General features: G+C 42.7%; 1 protein-coding gene across 2 annotated transcripts in view; it reads left to right on the forward strand.

Annotated features, from left to right (window-relative positions):
• Positions 1-21,972, forward strand: part of LOC129718976 (histone lysine acetyltransferase CREBBP) — a 48,255-nt gene that overhangs the window by 20,222 nt on the left and 6,061 nt on the right. The window contains exons 4-14 of one of the 2 annotated variants that reach the window (XM_055670262.1): positions 15-304; positions 372-529; positions 15,959-16,063; positions 16,141-17,086; positions 17,151-17,384; positions 17,444-17,674; positions 17,738-18,135; positions 18,202-18,637; positions 18,755-19,138; positions 19,203-19,505; positions 19,570-19,821. In XM_055670262.1, coding sequence (XP_055526237.1) covers positions 15-304; positions 372-529; positions 15,959-16,063; positions 16,141-17,086; positions 17,151-17,384; positions 17,444-17,674; positions 17,738-18,135; positions 18,202-18,637; positions 18,755-19,138; positions 19,203-19,505; positions 19,570-19,821 — 3,737 coding nt within the window. The remainder of the gene's footprint in view (positions 1-14; positions 305-371; positions 530-15,958; positions 16,064-16,140; positions 17,087-17,150; positions 17,385-17,443; positions 17,675-17,737; positions 18,136-18,201; positions 18,638-18,754; positions 19,139-19,202; positions 19,506-19,569; positions 19,822-21,972) is intronic. The other variant, XM_055670263.1, reaches the window with a different exon arrangement.

Below are 21,972 nucleotides of genomic sequence, written 5' to 3' on the forward strand. Positions count from 1 at the left end.
TTTTTTATTTTTAGCGTTCAAACCGGAGGAATTACGGGAGGCTCTATTGCCGACGTTGGAAAAACTGGTGGCTCAAGAACCGGAGTCGATTCCGTTCCGCATGCCGGTCGATCCGACAACGCTTGGTATCCCGGACTATTTCGACATTGTGCGGAAGCCGATGGATCTCAGCACGATTCGCAAGAAGCTCGATTCCGGCCAGTACTCGGATCCGTGGGAGTATGTGGACGATGTTTGGCTAATGTTCGATAACGCCTGGTTGTACAATCGTAAAACGTCCCGTGTCTATCGGTACTGTACTAAGGTAAGTTTTGCCATGATCCTGGTTTTGGCACGAGTCTGACACTCTTCATTTTCTCAACTTGTTTCAGCTTTCGGAAGTGTTCGAACAGGAAATCGACCCGGTGATGCAATCGCTAGGTTACTGCTGTGGTCGAAAGTATACCTTCAATCCGCAGGTGCTGTGCTGCTACGGCAAGCAGCTGTGTACGATTCCACGGGATGCCAAATACTACAGCTACCAAAATCGGTATGTTTATTGTAAATTTAGTGCTGCTTTATCTTGCGATTAAATGTGGTTTCGGCTTTGGCGCTTATGTGCTTCTAACCCCTCCGAGAACATTTTTCATACAGCACGCCCTTTAAATCATTGCCCAGCTTTTCAATGAGTAGTACGGAATAAGCAATGTTTGTTACCAGAAGGATGGAGAAACAAGCATCTTTCTTGAAAAAGAAGGAGCCTTCAATGATCGACTACGAGGTCCGCAACTAAAGACTGCTCTCAAGGAAGCAGTGGATAGAACTACGTCTTTGTTTTCTATACTGGGGTACATTCTGTAAAAGTGGAAATGAAATTGGTCAAATGTTACGTTAGATTTCAAACGGTAATAACTGTATAACCACATGACGGATTACAATAATCAATATGTCGTTGGATATATAAAACGTTGGACAATTTTGTGATACGTTAGTGGTAAAAATGAACTGTGTTACTCTATGGCTGTACCAACTTCAACTTCATGACCATCTTCATGATTTGCTATTACAATTTTCTTATAACTGATGTGTTGAAAACGAGGAAAATAGGCTTCTGAAAATTGCAACTGTTGTGAATCTCATTAAACTTGATGCAGAAGAAAGTAGGGTTAGTCAATTTTTTGTTGGGACTCCAATGCTGATGGAGAATTTTTCCGATAAAAATTTCATCATTTGTTAAGCTTAGGCGTGGGTTTTTTTTTCTCGAAAAGTGATTGCATCAGGCAGGATAGTTGTTAATTATGCTAAGTAGTTTGCTAGAGTGCAGAATAGACAGTCATAATTTCTCCATAGCCACAGACTTGAAATCGATTTTAGTGTGTTCTCTCAAGTGAGCTTCTTAAGGAATTTTTCTTCTCCCTTCCATATCGAACGTACATCGAATGCATGCATAATCGCACGTTCGTCTTTCTGTTGGTTGGGCTTTTTTCTTCTTCAAAAAAGCAGCATTTTTGTCTAGCTGTTATCAACATTTTTCTTTTCAAGCAGAAAAAAAGAACCATTCTCTTCGCTCGGTTTAGGTTCCTATTTTATTCGGCATCAATGGCACTTGATTTTAATAACAGCAAATGCGCACAACCAACCATCGAACCAAGATGAAGACAAAACAGCGCCGCCGTCGTCGTCGTCGTTGTTGTTGTCGTCGTGTAATCACCGTCTAGCAGTTGTTGGTTCTCTCAACTCCGTACTCCCGTGTCATAAATCCGTCTCCGTCCGTGTGGTGTATCGACATGCAGCCAAAGGCAAAGTTAGAAAGTCAACCGCTGAGCTCGACGACGGTAGCACACTTTCCTTCCTTCCACATCAAACAAATCTGATGTAAATATGAGAAATTCAAACTTGAAAATCGGAAGGAATCCAATACTTTCTCTCCTGTGTGGACGTTTATTTTATTTTGTGCAAGTGTGAAAAAGCAAAAGCATTTCTCACTGCGCTCTATTTCCTTTCGCTTCCTCTCTCTCTCGGTGTTCTTTCTCTCTTTCTCTGCACATTTCTCGCACTCAGATTCCGCACCCAGCACAGGTGAACCAATCGCATACCCCAGAGCGAGAGAACTGGTATAGAGTGGAAAGAGTGTGAGAAAGATAAAGTTGTGCTGCTAAAGTGAAATTCCAATATGATATGGTTCCATTGCATTGCACGCAGACAACCACCGAGGGCCTCTGGCCAGTGACATACTGGCGCGTTCTGCGTTGCGGAGACGGTTCGCCTTGCCGTGGGTTAATGTATAGCTCTGCTTAGCGCTGTATATTAACTCACGGCAAGGCGAATCGTCTCCGCAACGCAGAACGCGCCAGTATGTCAACGGCCTCTGGCTGGCAATGAGAATCTAATTACTTGTGACGAAAAGTTTCTCCTCTCGTGGTGCGTGCATTTTTGCAGCTTTTGATATGTTGTTGGGCTGTGTGAATGATCGGCGGCGGTGAGCATTTGGTCGGTGAAAGAAAGAAGAAACAAAAAAAAAGGAAACACAATTGTTGCTCTCGGTTGTTTGCTTGCTTGCTTGTTGACGACAACGATTTGCTGTCAGGTGTAGCGCACCTGAAGAATGATCTCGTCCTGATGGGTGGGAACTGATATGAATGACGGAAGGAAGCAGAGTTTTCAATTCTGTGAGGGTTAAAAGATGAAAATATTTTTTCACGTTGATGTTTTCAATCTAAGTTAGAAGTTACGGTGCTACCAAACCAAAACTAACTCTGGGAATAGAGCAGGTTATGGGCCCAGGATGGTTATTTCTGCACTGAGCGACTTAGGTCAATAGAAACTTTCGCAGCCAATATATTTTTTCACTTTTAGTGTGTTAATGATTTACCACTGATCGATTTATGATTGCCAGTTTTCGATACGTGAACTTTTGATGTTTACCATTGATTGAGACTGAAGGTGCTAGTCAAAAATCATCGATCTACAATTGCTAGCCCAAAAGGCAGCCAACGGCTGGAAAGTTAAAGATCGAAAATCAACCAAATTAAGAAATTTGGACTTTTGATTGCATTTCCTCTCGAAATTATTACACATATTTTAACTATGTTTCAAAATTTAATATATTTTAGGAAGCTTGTACTGAAATTGCGGTAGTTCGATTCAATTTTGGGTCAAATGTGTAAACTTACTCTATTCTGTTTGATTTTTGACTTAAAATTAAAAAAAAAAAAACAGCGAAACATTTGTTCCAAATTTGCTGTGAATGATTAAAATTGGATGTCTCAAAGATAAAGCTTTTCTGAGAAATTAGTAACAACCTCCTTTTACAGAAAATTCAATGATCTGCTGTGAGAATATTGTTGCAACTGATGTCTCGAAAGAAAACATGCTGGAACAGGTAACAGCACACTTGATAAAGCACTTCCCGCGTAATCAATAACCATAAAACCTGCCTTACAACTAGGGGTACAGGGGGTAAGCCCGGCACTGAGGGTAAGACCGTCACCCCTGGGATTTGACTAGAAAACGCTAATTAAGTGTGTTTTGGAATATGTGAAGTGTTGGTATTTAATATTTTAGACACTTTAAGACACATCGAAGCCACCGTGAAACGTCAAACGTCAAAATAATAGACAAAAGATACGCTACTGCAGCTGATGCGTAAACGGATGTAATTTGTCGTTAGTGAAACTTAAGCTTTTAATCATTTGAAAAGACTAAAATAATTTTTCGTTGCTCTACAATTTATTGCCTGTATTGTTAGCAATCACAGAAATTCGATCTGAGGTAAATTGAAGCGATAAATTTGTAGAAACACTCTTTTTAAAAAAATGTGTGCTGTCGGGGTAACACCGTCACCCAGTGAGTGGGGTAAGCCCGACATTGTCTGAGGTTAGTTGGATGTTACTGACACATATTTCTCATCTATTACCGGTGGCTCGCTGCTAAATAAATTGATTGATCGACTTAGAACCATGCACTTCAGCTCTTCTGTGATTTATGAATGATTCCAAGGGTTATTAGAGGTGTCAAATGTACTGAATCAAATCACAAAACTGACCGCTTTCCCGGTGGTATTTGGAATATGCTCCGGTGTGGTCAATATGATCCTGGCTTCGGTTAAACTAGTTAATAATATGATTTAAAGTGCCACATGATGGGCTTGCCGAGTATCAAATTCTTTCATTGTTTATACATAATGTTCACCGGAATTTGTTCCGGCAATCTCCCCAGAACCAGCTAACCGACACCAACCAAATTCAACAGTAACATACAGAAATGTTAGATCTCTCATTTGGCGGTTTCCGAATGCAAATTGGTTCAGTTAATTTGAGTAAATTCTTGAACAAGCTTAGGTGCCGGTGTTACCCTCAAGGGGTGCCGGTTTCACCCGCACTAATTGCTAAACGTCGTTTTTATCTTAGTTTCAAAACTTCACTATTCCTTGTGAAATAACAGTTTGAAAGTACTGAAAACCTTCATATTTTGTAGAAAACAATCTGGGCAATGATTCTGTGAAAGAAATATTACAATATTCGCCATCAAGTGCTACTAAAGAATCATTTTCCTTAGGGGGCCGGGCTTACCCCCAGTACCCCTAGTTGGGGATATAGTCACGACTGTATGCCCTATCGTTTAACCGGATTATCATCCGCTTACGGTTATTGATTATGCGGGTTACCCTACCAATCGGATGAAGGCCTGTGTGGCCTTTGCTGTATCTAAAGCGGACGCCATTGTACTCGATTCTAGCGCTCGTCGTCACTCTTGCAGACTGCGAAGATCTTCTTCCACTTGGTCGATCAATTGTGCACGGTTTGCGCCACGAGGACGCGTTTTTATTATGGTCCGACATCCTTACGACTTCCATGCCCAGCCCATCGTAGCCTTTCGATTTTAGCTCTATGTACTATAGTGGGTTCCCCCAGCAACTTGTGGTTTGTTCGACGTCTACATGTCCCAGTTTCCATCTGCACCCCTACAGTAGATCGTATGCAGTGTGTTTTGTAGTGTTTTGTAGATGGTCAACTTTGTGGAGCAGCGAATTTTTTCGATCGAATCGTCAATTAGAATCCTAGCGGGAGGCTAACAGAGTCTTTCCTCGAACCTCTGTTTCTCAAGTATTTTATCTTCAACGTGTTTATGACTAGTTCGACCCGATTGTCCTCTGCCTTGAGTCTGCTGTACGTTTACGTCTCAACTGGCAGCACTTCCTGAAGATCGTACCATTCGTGTCCACGCTTTCCTAATAGCACCTTCCATGACAATGTTAAGCCGCAGCCTTCTTCAAAATGCGAGAGAACTCGAGAGCGTCCCCGAAACTCGCACTGTGCACATTACGCGACGATGGATAGTCGTTCTGACCGATTGCGCAATTTTGCCCGGGAACCCGTTTCGTGTATAATTTGCCATAGATGATCTCATTCGATTGTGTCATACGCTTCTACTATATAAAAATGGAATTCCGTAACGCTTGGTCTTATTGATATTATTCCCTCAGTCTCTGAGGTGTACAGTAATCATCATAATTTTGAATCGTTCTAAACCAAAAATAATAAGCAGTGACATGTAGGTTTTTCAACATGAAAATGTTCGCTGATGTTCAGGAAAGTCATTTGAGAAAAATAATGGGTATCTAATCACTAAAACTTGAGATATTATTCACAAAACTACGTAAAACATGCAAAATTTTGACTTTCTGTGCTAAATTTGCCTCTAAATCAAAATTCAAAGCGAGAACATATGATTCTTTTTTCACTAAAATGTTTGTTAATGTTCAGGAAAGACATTTGAGGAAAAATAATTAGTATCTGATCACTAAAACTTGAAATATTATTCACAAAACTACGTAAAACATGCAAAATCATGACTTTTTATACTTAATTCGTCTCCAAATCAAAATTCAAAGCGATGACATGAGATTCTTTTTTCATTAAAATGTTCGTTGATGTTCAAGAAATACATTTGAGATAAAATAATAGGTATCTAATTACTAAAACTTGAGATATTATTCACAAAACTACGTAAAACATGCAAAATTTTGACTTTCTATGCTAAATTTGCCTCTAAATCGAAATTCAAAGCGATGACATATGGTTCTTTTTTTGAATAAAATGTTTGTTAATGTTCAGAAGAGACATTTGAGGAAAAATAATTAATATCTGATCACTAAAACTTGAGATATGATTCACAAAACTACGTTTAACATGCAAAATCATGACTTTTTATATTTAATTCGTCTCCAAATCAAAATTCAAAGTGATGACATGTGATTCTTTTTCGATTAAAATGTTCGTTGATGTTTAAAAAAGACATTTAAGAAAAAATAACAGGTATCTGATTACTAAAACTCAAGATATTATTCACAAAACTACGTGAAACATGCAAAATCATGACTTTTATGCTGAATTTACCTCTAAATCAAAACTCGAAGCAGTGATCTGAGATTTTTACTATGATAAAATGTTCGTTGTGTTAAGAAAAGATATTTGAGGGAAAAATAATAGGTTCTGATTATTTGAAATTTAAATATTTTCCGCAAAACCACATGAAAAATGCAAAACCATGCAAAAATAATTTTTAAGGCTCAATTTGTCTCCAAATCAGAATTCAAAGCGATGACACGTGATTTTTTTCAATAAAATGTTCGTTGATATTCAGGAATGATATTCGAGAAGAAATAATAGTTATTTGATAACTGAAAATAGGAATATTATTCACAAAACTAAGTAAAACATGAAATATCATGAATATTTTGGCTCAATTTGACCCTAAATCCAAATTCAAAGCTATGATATATATTTTTCCCATTAAAATGTTTGTTTATGTCCAGGAAAGACTTTTGAGTTAAAATAACAGATTTTTGATTACTGAAAATTGAGATAATAATCACAACACTACGTTAAACAAGCAAAATCATGAATATTTGAACTAAATTTGCCTCTAAATCGAAATTCAAAGCTATGATATGTAATTGTTCTTCATTGAAATGTTTGTTAATGTTCAGGAAAGACATTTGAGGAAAAATAATAGGTATCTTATTGCTAAAAGTTGAGATATTACTTTAAAAACTACGTAAGTTTGAAGATGATTTTCAGCATACAGGAAAACACATTAAAATACTCTTTTTGAAATTTATATATATTATACATATAATACATGCAAAATTTTGAATTTTTGAGCATGAGCTCAATTCGCCTGTAAATTAATTTTTTTTTCTCAATAAAATGTTCGTTGTTCTTTCAACATCTGCAAATATTTTCTTGCAGAAGAATTTATGTTTTAATTTGGTGCGAGTCGAGCAGATAAAAATTACAAATTACATTTCTGATGTTTTCGTAGTTTTGTGAATAGTAACACATTACGGGATTCGAAATACTTTTTTACTTCTACCAAAACTAGATCTTGGGACATTTGGCTAGAGGAAAGGCCGCATTTCATTGGTCTACTATATTTTTTTAATTTCTAGGTAGTTATGTGGATTAAAACGTTAACTTCTTCTCAGAAGTGTTCCTTGGACACCAACAAACATTTTCGTTATAAAAATTCACATGTTATCTCTTTAGATATGATTATAGAGGTGAACTAAGCATGAATGGTCACGCTAAATTCTTCTTACTTTAATTTCTTTCTTCTAAAAGTTACATAAAAAGAGGTTTTACTGTGAACGATTGACGAATATCCGGTTATCACCCGAGTGTGATATATTCGGAACTGGGATGACCCCACATAACATTTTCCACACTTCTGGTTTCAGGCAAATTATCTTAAGTGGTATTTGGCCAACCATTTTAATACTTCCGAAACTTCCGAACTCCATACGTCAATTTGAAATCCGAAATGGCGACTTCCAGTTTCTGTAAAACATCCCCAAATCACAAAATGCAATCCAATATGGGTATTTCCGTTCTGTGCGATCTCAGAATGTTAAAGTACTTAAAGTGATGATGGACGTATAAGATGTGAAATATTTTTGAAGTTAGTTGTGCTAATATTGCAATGAGTTATAAAAAATGATTCCTAATTTTGAAACTTTTGATCCCGAGCATCGCCGGGAACGTTCAACTAGTATTTTATAATTATCATTTATTTGGCATTCCGTCATTATGACATGACCTGATTCACAAAGTTTCTCTAATTCACTCGGTTATTGGCTGCCGCTCTCCAATCCCTGGGACACGTCTACTCTCCGTCAGATCTTTCTTCTCCTGGTCTACCCTTCTTGTCCGCTGATAGAGATGTTCTTCGTTTTAGACGTATTTATCTGCAATCCAATCCTCGCTGCTTCCCGTTTTAGTCTGGTGTACTGTTCTGCCCCCGCAGCAGTTCTGCCGACAATGTCCATGTCCATGATGTCCACTTGATTCATTATATCCTGTGGCGCAATGTTGAATAGCAGGCAGGAGACACCATCACCCTGTCGAAGCCTCCTTGCAGGATTCAAATGGAGCCGACAATCCACCCGAAATCCGCATATAGCATTGCGTCTCGTTCTTCGTAGCCTTTATCAATCTAATCAGCTTTCCCGGAAAGCCGTTTTCGTCCATGTCCTTCCATAGCCCTTTTCGGTTGATTGTATCGCACGCGGCTTTGGAGTCGATGAATAGGTGGTGCGTGAGGGTTCTGTATTCACGACACTTGTGGAGGATCTACCGTATGGTAAAGATTTGGTCTATCGTAGAGCGTCCTTCCACGAAGTCGGCGATAGCTTTCCACGAATCTGTTGATTAGCGATGAAAGTCGGCGGAAAATTGTTAGGGAAAGCATTTTGTAGGCGGTATTCAGGACGGTGATCGCACGTTAGTTTCCACAGTCCAATTTGTCATAACAGATATTCTATTTCGGCTCGCGGTACAAAGCCTTTGTGGGATGCGTTGAGTTTCTGTTAGAACTTTCGCGTTTCCTGAGTATGATGCATCTTTACATATTCCTCCTCGTCCAGGCGGCGCTTTTTCTCCCGGAATATTTAGGTTTGCTGCATCTTCTTTCTGTGTTTCTCTACATTTTGACGAGTAGCACTGCGCATCTTAGCCGCATGCGCTGCGTTCTCCTCATTCATCCCCCTCCTTCATTTGTGGTCGAGCCGATTCTTGTTGGGTTCGTCGCACATGCCCGATGACGTTCTCCACTACACTGTTGATGGCTGGTTTGATGGTGTTCCTCGATAGAAGCTTCCTCCTGCTGGTCCTCTTCCGGCAGCACAACTTCGAGCGAAAGCCCGTAGTTTTCGGCGACGTTAGACTGCTTTAGTCGTTACCCATAGTAGCAATCGTTAACAACGAAAAGTTTTGGGGGCATCTTAACCATCATCAAGTAGTGGTCCGTTTTAACGTTAGCGCTTCTGTAGGAGCTGACGTCGATGATGTCTGAGAAGTGCCAACAATCAATCAGAATATGATCGATCTGTGTTTCTGTCTGATTTGGTGACCTCCAGGTGTACTCGTGTTGATGCGTTATGTTGTCGCTGCTCTGGTAAATGGCATGATCATCTCGGAACGTACATACCATTGAGCCCTTCCAACACACCTGCAGTGCTACGACGTCGAACCTGCGGGATTGCAATACTTTGAAGAGCACTCGTGTGATCTCTTGGAAATTGAGAGATCGGCAGTTCCCACGTCCCGAGTTTCCAATCGCCAGTCCGTTTTCGTCGCGTGGGTCTCCTGATTGTTCCAGTCAGAATTTCTTTGTTTCTCGTTCATTGCTGGTGAGTGCTTTACGGTGGCGGCTTGTAAGGCCTGCGCATCAACCCCCTGTTTCGCCGAAAGGCCATCGTTCACAACACTGTTTAGAGACCCACGATGGCACGAGGACGGTAATTGGTCGCTCCTAACCTGAAGTACAGACGTTGTTTTGAGCCGCTCCTAACATGGAGACATGGAGAACAGACATTCGGAAACTCAAAAGAGCCCTTTCCCCTTGTCAGCATACGGCCAAGTTTCCACCGGGGTTGGTTACCCGATTTTCCCTTGGTTGCTCGTATCCCAGCTGGCACCGCGTGTAGGAGTGGCTGGATAAGAGACTAAGAAACACGGGTGGGGTCAATTTGACTCCTGTAGGTGCACTTGGGACCGATGGTACGCATTATCCAGCTTTTAACCAACCTTTTTAGGCGACATTCATAAATTACGTAACGCAAAAAAAAACAATTTTTTAACCCCCACCCCCTCTCATATGCTCGTTTTCGGCGAGTCTCCAGAGATTTTTCGTTACGTAACGCTGATCTTACCTTCCCCTCCCCTATGTAACAAATCGTAACGCTTAGGGATACCCACCTCTCCTCTATAAACGTTACATTATTTACGGATGCCGCCTTATCAATTTACGGGCTTCAATTTTTTTTATCAATTCAAGAATTCAAGCAACTATTCGCTTAAGCAGATATTAGACGAAGCAAACATTTGCTATTTTTGGTACGAATTTTATTTGCACAAAATAAAATCCGTACCAAAAATAGCAAATATTTGCTTCGTCTAATACCTGCTTTAGTAGTGAACTAACAGCAAAGGACGAAATTAGACGTGGCAAATATTTACCTAACTTTCTATTTACTGAATATTTTTAACAAATATTGGAGTGAATATTTGATACTACACCGCAAATGTTTGCTTCGTGTGATGCTCACTTTAGTGCTGCTATACAGTTGACCGCGTCAGTTTTGCAGTTTGAGTTTTAGTTTGATTGCATTATTACATAGAAAACTATAGCAAATCATACGAAATTTTTCCAAGATCTGGGGAATCCCGAGAAAACGCATTCCTCGAAAAATCGTTCCCGGAATTGCAAACCCTAGTAGATCTTGATTTCGATCAGTTCAATAAAGGTTTACATTGTTTATTAATTATTTTGCTTTTGTTGCAGTAGGTGAAATTTCTGGTGCTCATTTAACACCACGACAGGCACAATATCGAAAAAAATCAAACTTAGGTTTATTTTGGTGTTGCACATAAGACGGTTCCCAAATAGAGGAGTAGCCAAAATTACCAAAATGCGAGTACATTACTTTGTAGTTTTTTTTATTCTATATTTTTATAAATTCCCGAAGAAATCTTGATACATGAAAAGGTTCATATTGAAAAGCGCCTCCAAACTTTCCTCCTGCAGCAACGAAAAGAAATAGGTTTTCTGAATATGTTGGAATATAAAAAATTCTACTAAAGCTGTTACGTTTGCGTAGGTCCTATAGAAAATATGTGGAATTTTCTTAATTTTGATTATCAAAAACATCAAATGTATGTAAACACAGTTCCTGGTAGCGTACCTGAGAGCCCTGCTTGTGCTTTTTAAAAATCTAGATCAAGATTCGACCTTACGACTATCCGCTTGTCAAAGTCGACACTGTACCTTTGTATTTGTGTTTGTATTTGTATTTCATACAACCTTTTTGGGGAAGGCCCAACAAGCCGCCCCGGAAAACAACATGTTACAAACAACGTAAAAGATAATACGGATCGGAACAATCGGCATAGACCTAGGCAACGAAATAAGGACTACGATTGGAAACTTGGGACATGGAACTGCAAATCGCTCTGCTTTCCAGGATGCGACAGGATAATCTATGACGAGCTACATCCACGCAACTTCAAAGTCGTAGCGCTGCAGGAACTTTGTTGGACAGGACACAAGGTATGAAGAAGCGGGCACCGGGCGGCTACTTTCTACCAGAGCTGTGGCACAACCAGCGAGCAGGGAACCGGCTTCATAGTACATAGATGCGCCAACGCGTGATGGGGTGGCAGCCGATCAACGCAAGGATGTGCAAGTTGAAGATAAATGGCCGGTTCTTCAACTACAGCATCATCAACGTGCACTGCCCACATGAAGGAAGACCCGACGACGAGAAGGAAGCATTCTACGCGCAGCTGGAGCAGGTCTACGATAGCTGCCCGCGACGGGACGTGAAAATCGTTATTGGGGACATGAATGCTAAGGTAGGCCGGAAGGCAATGTACAGACCGGTAATCAGACCAGATAGCCTGCATGCCGTGTCTAATGATAACGGCCACCAGTGCGTAAACTTTGCGGCCTCCCGTGGTATGGTAGTCCGAAGTACCTTCTTCCCCCGCAAAGATATCCACAAATCCACCTGGAGATCACCCGACCAACAGACAGAGAACCAAATCGACCACGTTCTAATCGACGGCAGGTTCTTCTCCGACATCATCAACGTTCGCACCTACCGCAGTGCGAATATAGATTCGGACCACTACCTAGTAGCTGTGTGCATGCGCTTAAAACTATCGACGGTGTATAACACCCGCCGAAGTCGAACGCCGCGACCAAATATTGAGCAACTGCGGGACGCCGAGGCTGCACAGGAATACGCGCAGCAGCTGGAGGCAGTGCTACCCACGGAAGAGCAGCTTGGCGCAGCTACCCTTGAAGATGGCTGGAGGAGCATCCGATCCGCCATAGGTAGCACTGCTGTAGCGCTACTAGGTACAAGGGCCCCGAATCATAGAAATGACTGGTTTGACGGCGAATGCAAACGGTTAGTCGAGGAGAAGAATGCAGCACGGGCGAGAATGTTGCAACACCGCACGAGAGCGAACGTGGAACGATACCGACAGGCACGGAACAGCCAAAACTCAGTCCTCCGAAGGAAGAAGCGCCAGCAAGAGGACCGAAATCGCGTAGCGATGGAAGAGCTGTACCAAGTTAACGACACTCGGAAGTTCTACGAGAAGCTGAACAGCTCCCGTAAAGGCTTCGTGCCGCAAGCCGATATGTGCAGGAGCTTAGACGGCAACCTCCTTACTGACGAGTGTGAGGTGATCGAAAGGTGGAGGCAGCACTTCGACGAGCATCTAAACGGCGATGCAGTAGAGCGCGAGGACGGTATGGCAACTGATCTTGGTGCACGAGCAGAAGACATCAGAATTCCAGCCCCCGATCTTCTGGAGGTGGAGGAGGAGATTGGTCGGCTGAAAAACAACAACGCTGCTGGAGTGGACCAACTTCCCAGCGAGCTATTGAAATACGGTGGAGAAACACTGGCTAGAAGCCATCTATCGTCCACACCGCTAAGATAGGCAGGCTGCGGTGGGCTGGGCATATTGTAAGGATGTCAGACGACAGCCCGGTAAAGATGGTTCTTGAAACCAATCCGTCAGGAACGAGACGGAGAGGTGCATAGCGGGCAAGGTGGATCGATCAGGTGGAAGACGACCTGCGGACCCTACGCAGACTGCAGAGCTGGCGAACTGCAGCCATGGACCGAGTGGAATGGAGACGACTCTTACGTACTGCAAGGGCCACACCACGGCTTGGGACTGTTGACTGTCGTACACAAATTACGTAACGCATGAAGGGGGGGGGAGGGGGTTTGAATCAGCGTTATTTATTGTTACGTAGAGAGGAGGGGGGGTAGTAGAGACAGTTACGTAACTGTGATGTTTGCTCGAAATTGAAAATTTTGGAGGGGGGTCAGGCTGATCAGCGTTACGTAATTTTAGGGGAGGGAGTCATGTCGAACGTTACTTATCGTTACATAGGGGGGGAGGGGGTCTGAAATCTAGATTTTTAGCGTTACGTAATTTGTGTACGACGCCTAAGGTAAGGTAACAACCTTTTTCTTTGTCTTTGGAGATTATATAGAAGACAAACGCAGAGCGTTCTAAACAAACGTGTATTTTTTTTTTTGAAAAGGAGTTTGAGAAAAAGCGGGACTACTATAATGGGTGAATGTTTCAAGCTTCTAGGTCCCTTCGATAATCACCCTTATGAATAGGTTAACGTCCAATGGCTTCGTAAAGATGTCAGTTAATCGATCTCTGGCTCCTATGGCACCCACTTGAATTGTGCCCTTTTGTTTGACATCAGGTCTATGCTTGCTCCTTTTCGTCTCCGAATTGTTGGCCATTCCAATGTTTACTTTGTTGTCTTGGTACTTCCGGTCCTTGAAACTCATGTCTTCAAGGATATCATTTATCCATAGGGCTTCTGCGGTGGCAGCACTCAGACAACGTATTTAGATTCGCTTGACGGATAAACATCTTCAGACATTGCCAGGGTGTGTCCTTAGGCTTATGTCGGTGGGGCCCTAGATACCCTACTGGGAAACTGGTATCCGAGCGAACGCAAGGTGTGGCTTACATTAAACTGTCCAGGTTCTCGAATAGGTGTCCCTCCTCGTTGCAGTTGTAGATTTTTCTCGTGCACCTCCTGCGAAAGTTAAAGGCTGCCAACCGTTAATACCAAAGGGGCGTGTTGGCCCCTGCGGAGCTTTCACCAGCGATGCTGGAGCGAATCATCGAGAGACTACATGCCACAAACCAATTCCTTGGCCCTTGACTGTTGAGTCTCTCGTCTGACGTTTCAGTAACTTAGACATAGACTAGAGATGGCCGGACATCCAGTTCGTGGGTGATGACAGTCGTGCCGCGGCTAAGGAGGAGGCAAGAGTGACGAATGAGGATCGGCAACTTCCTCAAGGTGAGCAAATCCCGAACTTGACCATCAGGACTATCATAAAACTGGCCCCGGGCAGTCATAAAAAAGTGCCTTCATGCCTGTGACAAAAACTGGTTCCATTGCCAAAGGCCAAAGAAACCTTCGGGGACCCATCGGCATATAGACCTATCGGTCTGGTGGATACTGCGGGGAAGTTGCTTGAGAGGATTATCCTCATCCGACTGAGGAACCATTTCTGTTTTTGGAAGGGTTGATCTACGCTGGTTGATACTCTGTTCGTGAGCAGCTTCAGTCCAATTTGCTCTCATTCCGCGATTTTTCCTTATATTTTTTTATTATATTTAAATAACTTTTCGATCAGGTATCGTTTCAATAATTTAGAACATTTTCGACACAGACGTCTTTTAATATTTTAGTTTTAAAGAATGAAATTTCTTTGATATTTCTCTGAAAACATTTCTTGAGAATTTCCATATATTTTTGTATATTTTAAGACTACATCTTTTTGATACTTGTTTTACAAATTTGTTTAAACATTGAAAAGGAAAAGAAAAAGCTAAAAGACTTTCGCCTTTACCCCTCTGTTGATATGCTTCGAAATACAGTTTCATCTCGAATTATTGAGAAAAAAAAGTTATGAAGTGTAGAAATCTGCGTTGTCCATGTTCACAAAATTGAATTTTTGAATAGTTTTCTGTTGTCAAACAGCACAAAAATCCATTATGGTATCTGCAAGACACTCGCTTGCACTGTTGCACATTCACTTCTCTTTGTTTTCAATTCCATATCAATTCTAAGTGCTTTCCCCTCCGGTTGGAAGTCCTGTGTTCATTCGTTCAAACATTTATATTCCTGCCCTCCTCAAAAGAGAGCGAAACGAGTTCTCATATGAGTTCGAATCAACAACAAGAAATCAGACGACATGAGAAATGTCACGCGTACTTTTTCAATCTTCAGCTGATGGATGTCGCTTTCCGTGTGCATGCACGCGTGCGTGCGTGTGCGTGTGTTAATTTCATTGAGAGATACTTTAAAAGCGGTGGGAGTGGGAAATCGATGAGTACGGAGCGAGATTTCTCCTACTCTCATTGTTACTGTTGTTGGAAGAGATTTTTGACTGTTTACTGAAACTTCACACACGCATGCATCCGCGTACGATCGTCAATCATCGTTCGGTCGCAAAGTTGATCTTCGCTTGCTGTTTTGATCTAAAGAAGAAAAAAAAAGTGGGATGATTAGTTTGTTGACTGTGACATTGAAGCAGATCGATGAACAGATGAACTTGTTGCTTATTCCGTATTCTACTCATTGTCACATCCTAAACTTCATACGGTTCTTCAGCCATCACTAACCATTTCCTAATGTGTACTATTTTGTTTCGTTTTATGAACCTCTCGTGCATCATCGTGTCACTATCAAAATTATACTTCACCATCATCACTTAAAAAAATTATAAATTTTGGACCGTTCGCGCACAACATCTTCACAACCACCCACACCCACATATCCTTATTCCTTCGATCGTGCATTTGCTTGCTGTGTTTGACCGCGACGCTCTCCGAAACCATTCCAAACTCTAAAGCTCTTTTGGACCACTATCTACCAGATACACGTACTGTCAGAAGTGCTTCAACGACATCCCCGGCGACATGGTGACGCTCGGCGATGACCCGATGCAGACGCAAACGTGAGTATAGAGTCGAATCCGCGGAGCGGAGCAAGGGGTTCTAAACTTTTTTTTTATCCACTGTTCCCTTTCTTCAGTCAAATCAAAAAGGATCAATTCAAGGAGATGAAGAACGACCACCTGGAGTTGGAACCGTTCGTCGTTTGTTTGGACTGCGGCCGAAAGCAGCACCAGATCTGTGTGCTCTATCTGGAGTCCATCTGGCCGGGAGGCTTTGTGTGTGATAATTGTCTCAAGAAGAAGGGCGCTAAGCGGAAAGAGAACAAATTCAATGCCAAACGGTTACCCACCTCCAAGCTGGGTACGTACATTGAAACGAGGGTAAACAACTTCCTGAAGAAGAAAGAGGCTGGTGCCGGAGAGGTGCACATCCGGGTGGTTTCCAGCTCGGACAAGGTGGTGGAGGTAAAACCGGGAATGCGAAGTCGATTCGTGGAGAACGGTGAAATGCTTCCGGAGTTTCCGTACCGCGCGAAGGCTCTGTTTGCGTTCGAGGAGGTGGATGGCATTGATGTGTGCTTCTTCGGTATGCACGTGCAGGAGTACGGATCGGAGTGTGCTTCCCCCAATACGAGGCGAGTGTATATCGCGTATCTGGATTCGGTTCACTTCTTCCGGCCGCGACAGTACCGTACCTCGGTGTATCACGAGATTTTGCTAGGGTACATGGATTACGCGAAGCAGTTGGGCTACACGATGGCCCACATCTGGGCCTGTCCGCCATCCGAAGGGGACGATTACATTTTCCATTGCCATCCGCCGGAGCAGCGAATTCCGAAGCCGAAGCGGCTTCAGGAATGGTACAAAAAGATGCTGGACAAGGGCATGGTGGAGCGAACTATTCAGGACTACAAGGACATCCTGAAGCAGGCGATGGAGGACAAGCTCCAGTCGGCTTCCGAGCTGCCCTACTTCGAGGGTGACTTCTGGCCTAATGTACTCGAAGAAAGCATCAAAGAGCTGGACCAAGAGGAGGAAGAAAAACGCAAGCAAGCGGAACGGGAGGAAGCGGCAGCCAATGCGGTAATACAAACGAACCGTCAGAAATACATTTTTTCTCTTAATCTTTCAGTTTTTTCCACTTCAGATAATGTCGATGAACGACGACAGTGACACCGGTGTAGATGGGAAGAAGAAAGGCGGCCAGAAGAAGGCTAAAAAATCGAACAAATCGAAGGCAGCCCAACGAAAGAACAACAAAAAGTCCAACGAACAGATTGGCAACGATCTAAGCGCCAAGATTTTCGCCACCATGGAAAAGCACAAGGAGGTCTTCTTCGTGATTCGGCTACACTCGGCCCAATCGGCGGCCAGTCTGGCGGTATGCTATCTCAACTCCGCGAACTTGATGCGATTTTTATTGTATACCCATTTTTGCAGCCAATACAAGATCCGGATCCGCTCATCAACTGTGACCTGATGGACGGCCGAGATGCCTTCTTGACGATGGCTCGGGATAAGCATTACGAGTTTTCCTCGCTTCGACGGGCGCAGTTCAGCTCCCTGTGTATGTTGTACGAGCTGCACAACCAGGGCCAGGACAAGTTTGTCTATACCTGCAACAACTGCAAGAACCACGTGGAAACCCGCTATCACTGCACCGTGTGTGACGTAAGTATCATCATTTAACCTAAACCAAAGAATAGCTCTGAATCTACTTGCGACAACTTTCAGGACTTCGATCTGTGCATTCAGTGCAAGGAGAAGGTCGGCCACCCGCACAAGATGGACAAACTTGGGTTCGACATCGACGACGGTTCGTCGCCAACGGATATCAAGCACACCAATCCGCAGGAAGCTCGCAAACAGTCGATCCAGCGCTGCATCCAATCGCTGGTACACGCGTGCCAGTGTCGGGACGCGAACTGTCGACTGCCGAGCTGTACGAAGATGAAGCGCGTGGTGCAGCACACGAAGCACTGCAAGCGAAAGACGCACGGCGGTTGTCCGATTTGCAAGCAACTGATTGCCCTGTGCTGTTACCATGCCAAACACTGCCAGGAGGCCAAGTGTCCGGTACCGTTCTGTCCGAACATCAAGCACAAGCTGAAGCAGCAACAGCTACAGCAAAGGTTTGACTTCTTTTACATCTTCTAATAATTCTCAAACATTCTCATATTATTTATTAAACTACACAGGCTACAACAGCAGCAACTTCTGCGGAGACGAATGGCCGTAATGAACACAACCCGAGTAGGTGCACCGTCTCTGCCTACGACCCCCAGTGCTGCCGTACCACCAAGCTCAACAGGTGGTCTCAGTCCAGGCGGTCCGAACACAATGGGCGGCCCGGCGGGAGGAGTTGGTGGCGTTGTTGGCGGAATGGGTCCCACTGGTGGAATGGTGGGTGGCCCCGGTTCGGTAGGATCCGTTGGTGCTGGCGCTGGCGGTGGTGGCATGATTGGACCGGGTGGTGGCGCCGGTGTTCTTGGTGCTCCGGGTGGCATGAGTCCTTCGGCGGCACCCAGTCCGGTATCGCAAATCGGTGGAATGGGAAGTCCTCACCCGCCCGGGCTAGGAATTAAACCGGAAGCGCAACCACCACCTCCGAATGTGATGCAGGCTTTGAAACAGGTAACTAAACAGGTTGGATCTCTTTTTTTCTACTGGGCAACATAACAACGGCGATCGCTTACTGATAGTATATGTAACAAATCGTGTGGCTTACTTAAGCTTCATTCTCAACAACAGGTGCAGGAGGAAGCCGCGAGACAGCAAGCTCCACATGGTAGCTTCGGTAAGGTGAATCCAGGGGGTGGTCCAATGCCTCCACCGGTAATGCAACGAACCATACCCGGCGCTGGTCATATGGGTGGCGTTGGCGGTGTTGGAGGCGTAGCCGGAATGGGTGGCCCTAACCAGCAGCAAGCAGGTGGTGTCGGAGGAGTTCCTCTTGGTGCTGGCGGCCCCGTCGGGGCTGCAGGACAGAATGTAATGACTCAAATGGATCAGTGGGGCAATCCACGCTATCCGATCACTGGTGGTCAGCAGAACCCGCAAGCTATGCGACCAAATCTACCGGGTATGATGCAACAGGGTCAACAGCAACCTCAGCAACCGAATCCTATGCAAGGGGTAAGTCGCGGCTACAATAAAAATCGTTTTATTTGAAAACTAATATTTCTTCAAACAAACACAGGGCATGATGGGCGTCGGCGTCGCTGGTCAGGGTGGCATGATGGGTGGAATGCGACCTGGTCCGGGAGGCGTTTGCATCCAGGGTCCAGGCGGCATGGTAGGCAATCCGCAGCAAGTCGTCGGCCAAGGTCAGGGTCAACCGTCACAGGGACTCCCGACAAATCAACCAAAAGCAGCAATCGCTCAACTGATGGCAACACTGAAAAATCCGCAATCCGGGCCAGAGCAGCAACAACAGCTGCTATCGATTCTAAAAGCCAATCCACAGCTGATGGCGGCATTCATCAAGCAGCGACAGCAGACGGTAAGCGATAAATGTTCATTATCATTTCGTAAAAATGTACTAATTTTAAAACTAAATTGTGCAGGCTCAAAATCAGCAAAACCAAAACCAAGGCGGTATGCCTCAGCAGCAACAACAACAGCAACAGCAGCAGCCGCACAACGTGATGCAACATGCCGGCGCCGGAGGTGTCCAGGGACAGCAGCAAGGCCCCGGCGGCATGGGATACAATCCGGCCGGTGCCGGTGGTCCGATGGCACCGAACCGGTTGCAAGGAGGCGTCCAGGGAATGGCTGGCGGTGGAAAACCGGGAGGCAATCCGCAGATGCAACTGCCCGTAAGTAGAGTTGTGGTTTTCATTGATAAGATTGCTTTTGTTCGTTTGATATCCTGGCCACTAGACTATATGGGAAATTATTTGTTCGATGTTACATGGTCTTCCGAAGACAAAAAACGGAAGACTAATCTAAAGAATATTCTAATTGAACTCTTGTCGAAATGTTATATTTCCTAGTTTCTAATTTCATCGTGAAACACATGAAATCTACATTTTTTGCAAACAATCAGTGAGTTCAATAAAAGGTGTTTTTAATGTCGAATTCGTTTTCGAGGTGTAGCTACACTTTTTTCGGACTATACTTTGCAGCTTCAAATAAAACATTTTCAGGTTGCATTGGTAATGGGATAGCTGTCAATGTGTTTTGTTTTGGTCACTGTCGCCATCGTCATTTTGTCTCGTTACCACTTCATATGTCCATCTCGCAACTGTGCTGAAAAAAAATTTACCTGACACTACCACGTGGAACGAGAACCAAAACAAACCAGTTTTGACACATACGTGTGAATGTGTTGGTAACTTCCTACAGTACACTCTACTTTTTTAGGGTGTAGTCCGGGACAGAAAAAGGATAGTCAGAGACAGAAAAAGTGTATTCCGGAAAGTCAAATAAAACATTAACGGTGTCAAAAGTGTAGTCCGAGTGTCGCTACACCGCGAATACGGTGAAGCATTCGTTTTGTTAAATTTGGTGCTTCTAGCGAAGATCACTTTTTCAGAGACTTATATGACTTTTTCCGTAGAAACATAGAAGCGACGAACCCAACGTGCACTTCAGCATTTGATAATAGTACCAAAAGTCACAGGAATGATTATAAAGCTATAATGAATACAAATTTTTAGAGCAATTTGTTTGATCTTTACAGCAACTTTTTTTTCGCTTTTGTCAACCAGTGTTATGTGGGAATATGTAAAAAGGAAACACATTTTTAAGATACTAAAGCAATTCAAATTCTGACTAGAAGCTACCCTTAAATGACGAAAAAATATTTTTATTCAATCTTTCAGATTCTTTTATTCTATCAGCCAAACCAAACATACAAGGCCATTAAGAACTTGCTTTAAAGCTCAAAACAGTTGCCCTAGAAAGATTATAGTTTTTTAATCATTCCTGTGAAATTTGGTGCCTTCAGCCTTTGTTAAAACGCGTCGACTTTCGTTAAAGAGATGCATTGTAATTGTAATTGCCGGGTTCGTCGCTTCAATATCATGTTTACGAGAAAACTCGTTTGGGTCTCTGAAAAAATTCTGGTGGTTAGTGGCAACAAAATTCGCAAAAATGGTTAGAAAGCTTTAATCTTTCTTTTTTTCAATTTGAGCTTTAGCGCCTCACCTGTGTTGTCCAGTGCTATTAACAAATAGACTTAAAACTTTATGTGAAAATTTGAGGAATGTTTGAAGTGCAAATAATTCGATTTTTTTGGAGAATGCTTGTGGTCTGTATCAGAATTCGATGAATGCGATACTTCAAGGATTGGAAAATGAATTTTTATTTATTTTTTTTTCCTATTTTGTTCTACTTTATGTCATACCGTATAATTTGTGTATCATGTTTATATAATTTTTTTGACTGAATTTTGTTTATGGGTTTTGCTTTTGTTAGTTGTCCAATGTTTACAGGCAACTACATGGAAACTGGGCCAACTATGCGTAGAACGGCAGTGTTCGTTTTTTTTTCTTGTTATTTTTTGTCTCATTTTTATCCCGTTACTGTCTGATTCTTGTTCTGTCTTTGCCTTATTTTTATATTGTCTTTTCATCTCATTTTTGCCTTGTTTTGCTCAACAATACAACATTTTTTCAGTTATTTCAGTCAAAGCCATGTTTTGCTAAGGTTTGTTTATGGTTTTCTCAAGTTTTTTTTTTATCATGTTTGTATCTTTGTTTTGACTTATTTTGAGAAAAATTTGGGCCAATATTTGCCTTTTTTTTGTCCTGCTTCTCATTTTTGTGTCATTTTCAGGGTGGCGAAAACTTGGAAAAATTTGAAAAACTCAGGGAATTAATTTTCCGATCAGGAAATATCAGGGACAAACACAAAGAATTCATTTTTCGATCAGGGAACATCAGAGCAAACTGAAAAATATATTTTTTTTAACTGACGCGATTCTTTTTATAACGGTTTTCAGCGCAAAAATTGTTTTTTTTTTC

Source organism: Wyeomyia smithii, chromosome 1 (genome assembly GCF_029784165.1).
Source record: "Wyeomyia smithii strain HCP4-BCI-WySm-NY-G18 chromosome 1, ASM2978416v1, whole genome shotgun sequence".
Classification (NCBI taxonomy): domain Eukaryota; kingdom Metazoa; phylum Arthropoda; class Insecta; order Diptera; family Culicidae; genus Wyeomyia; species Wyeomyia smithii.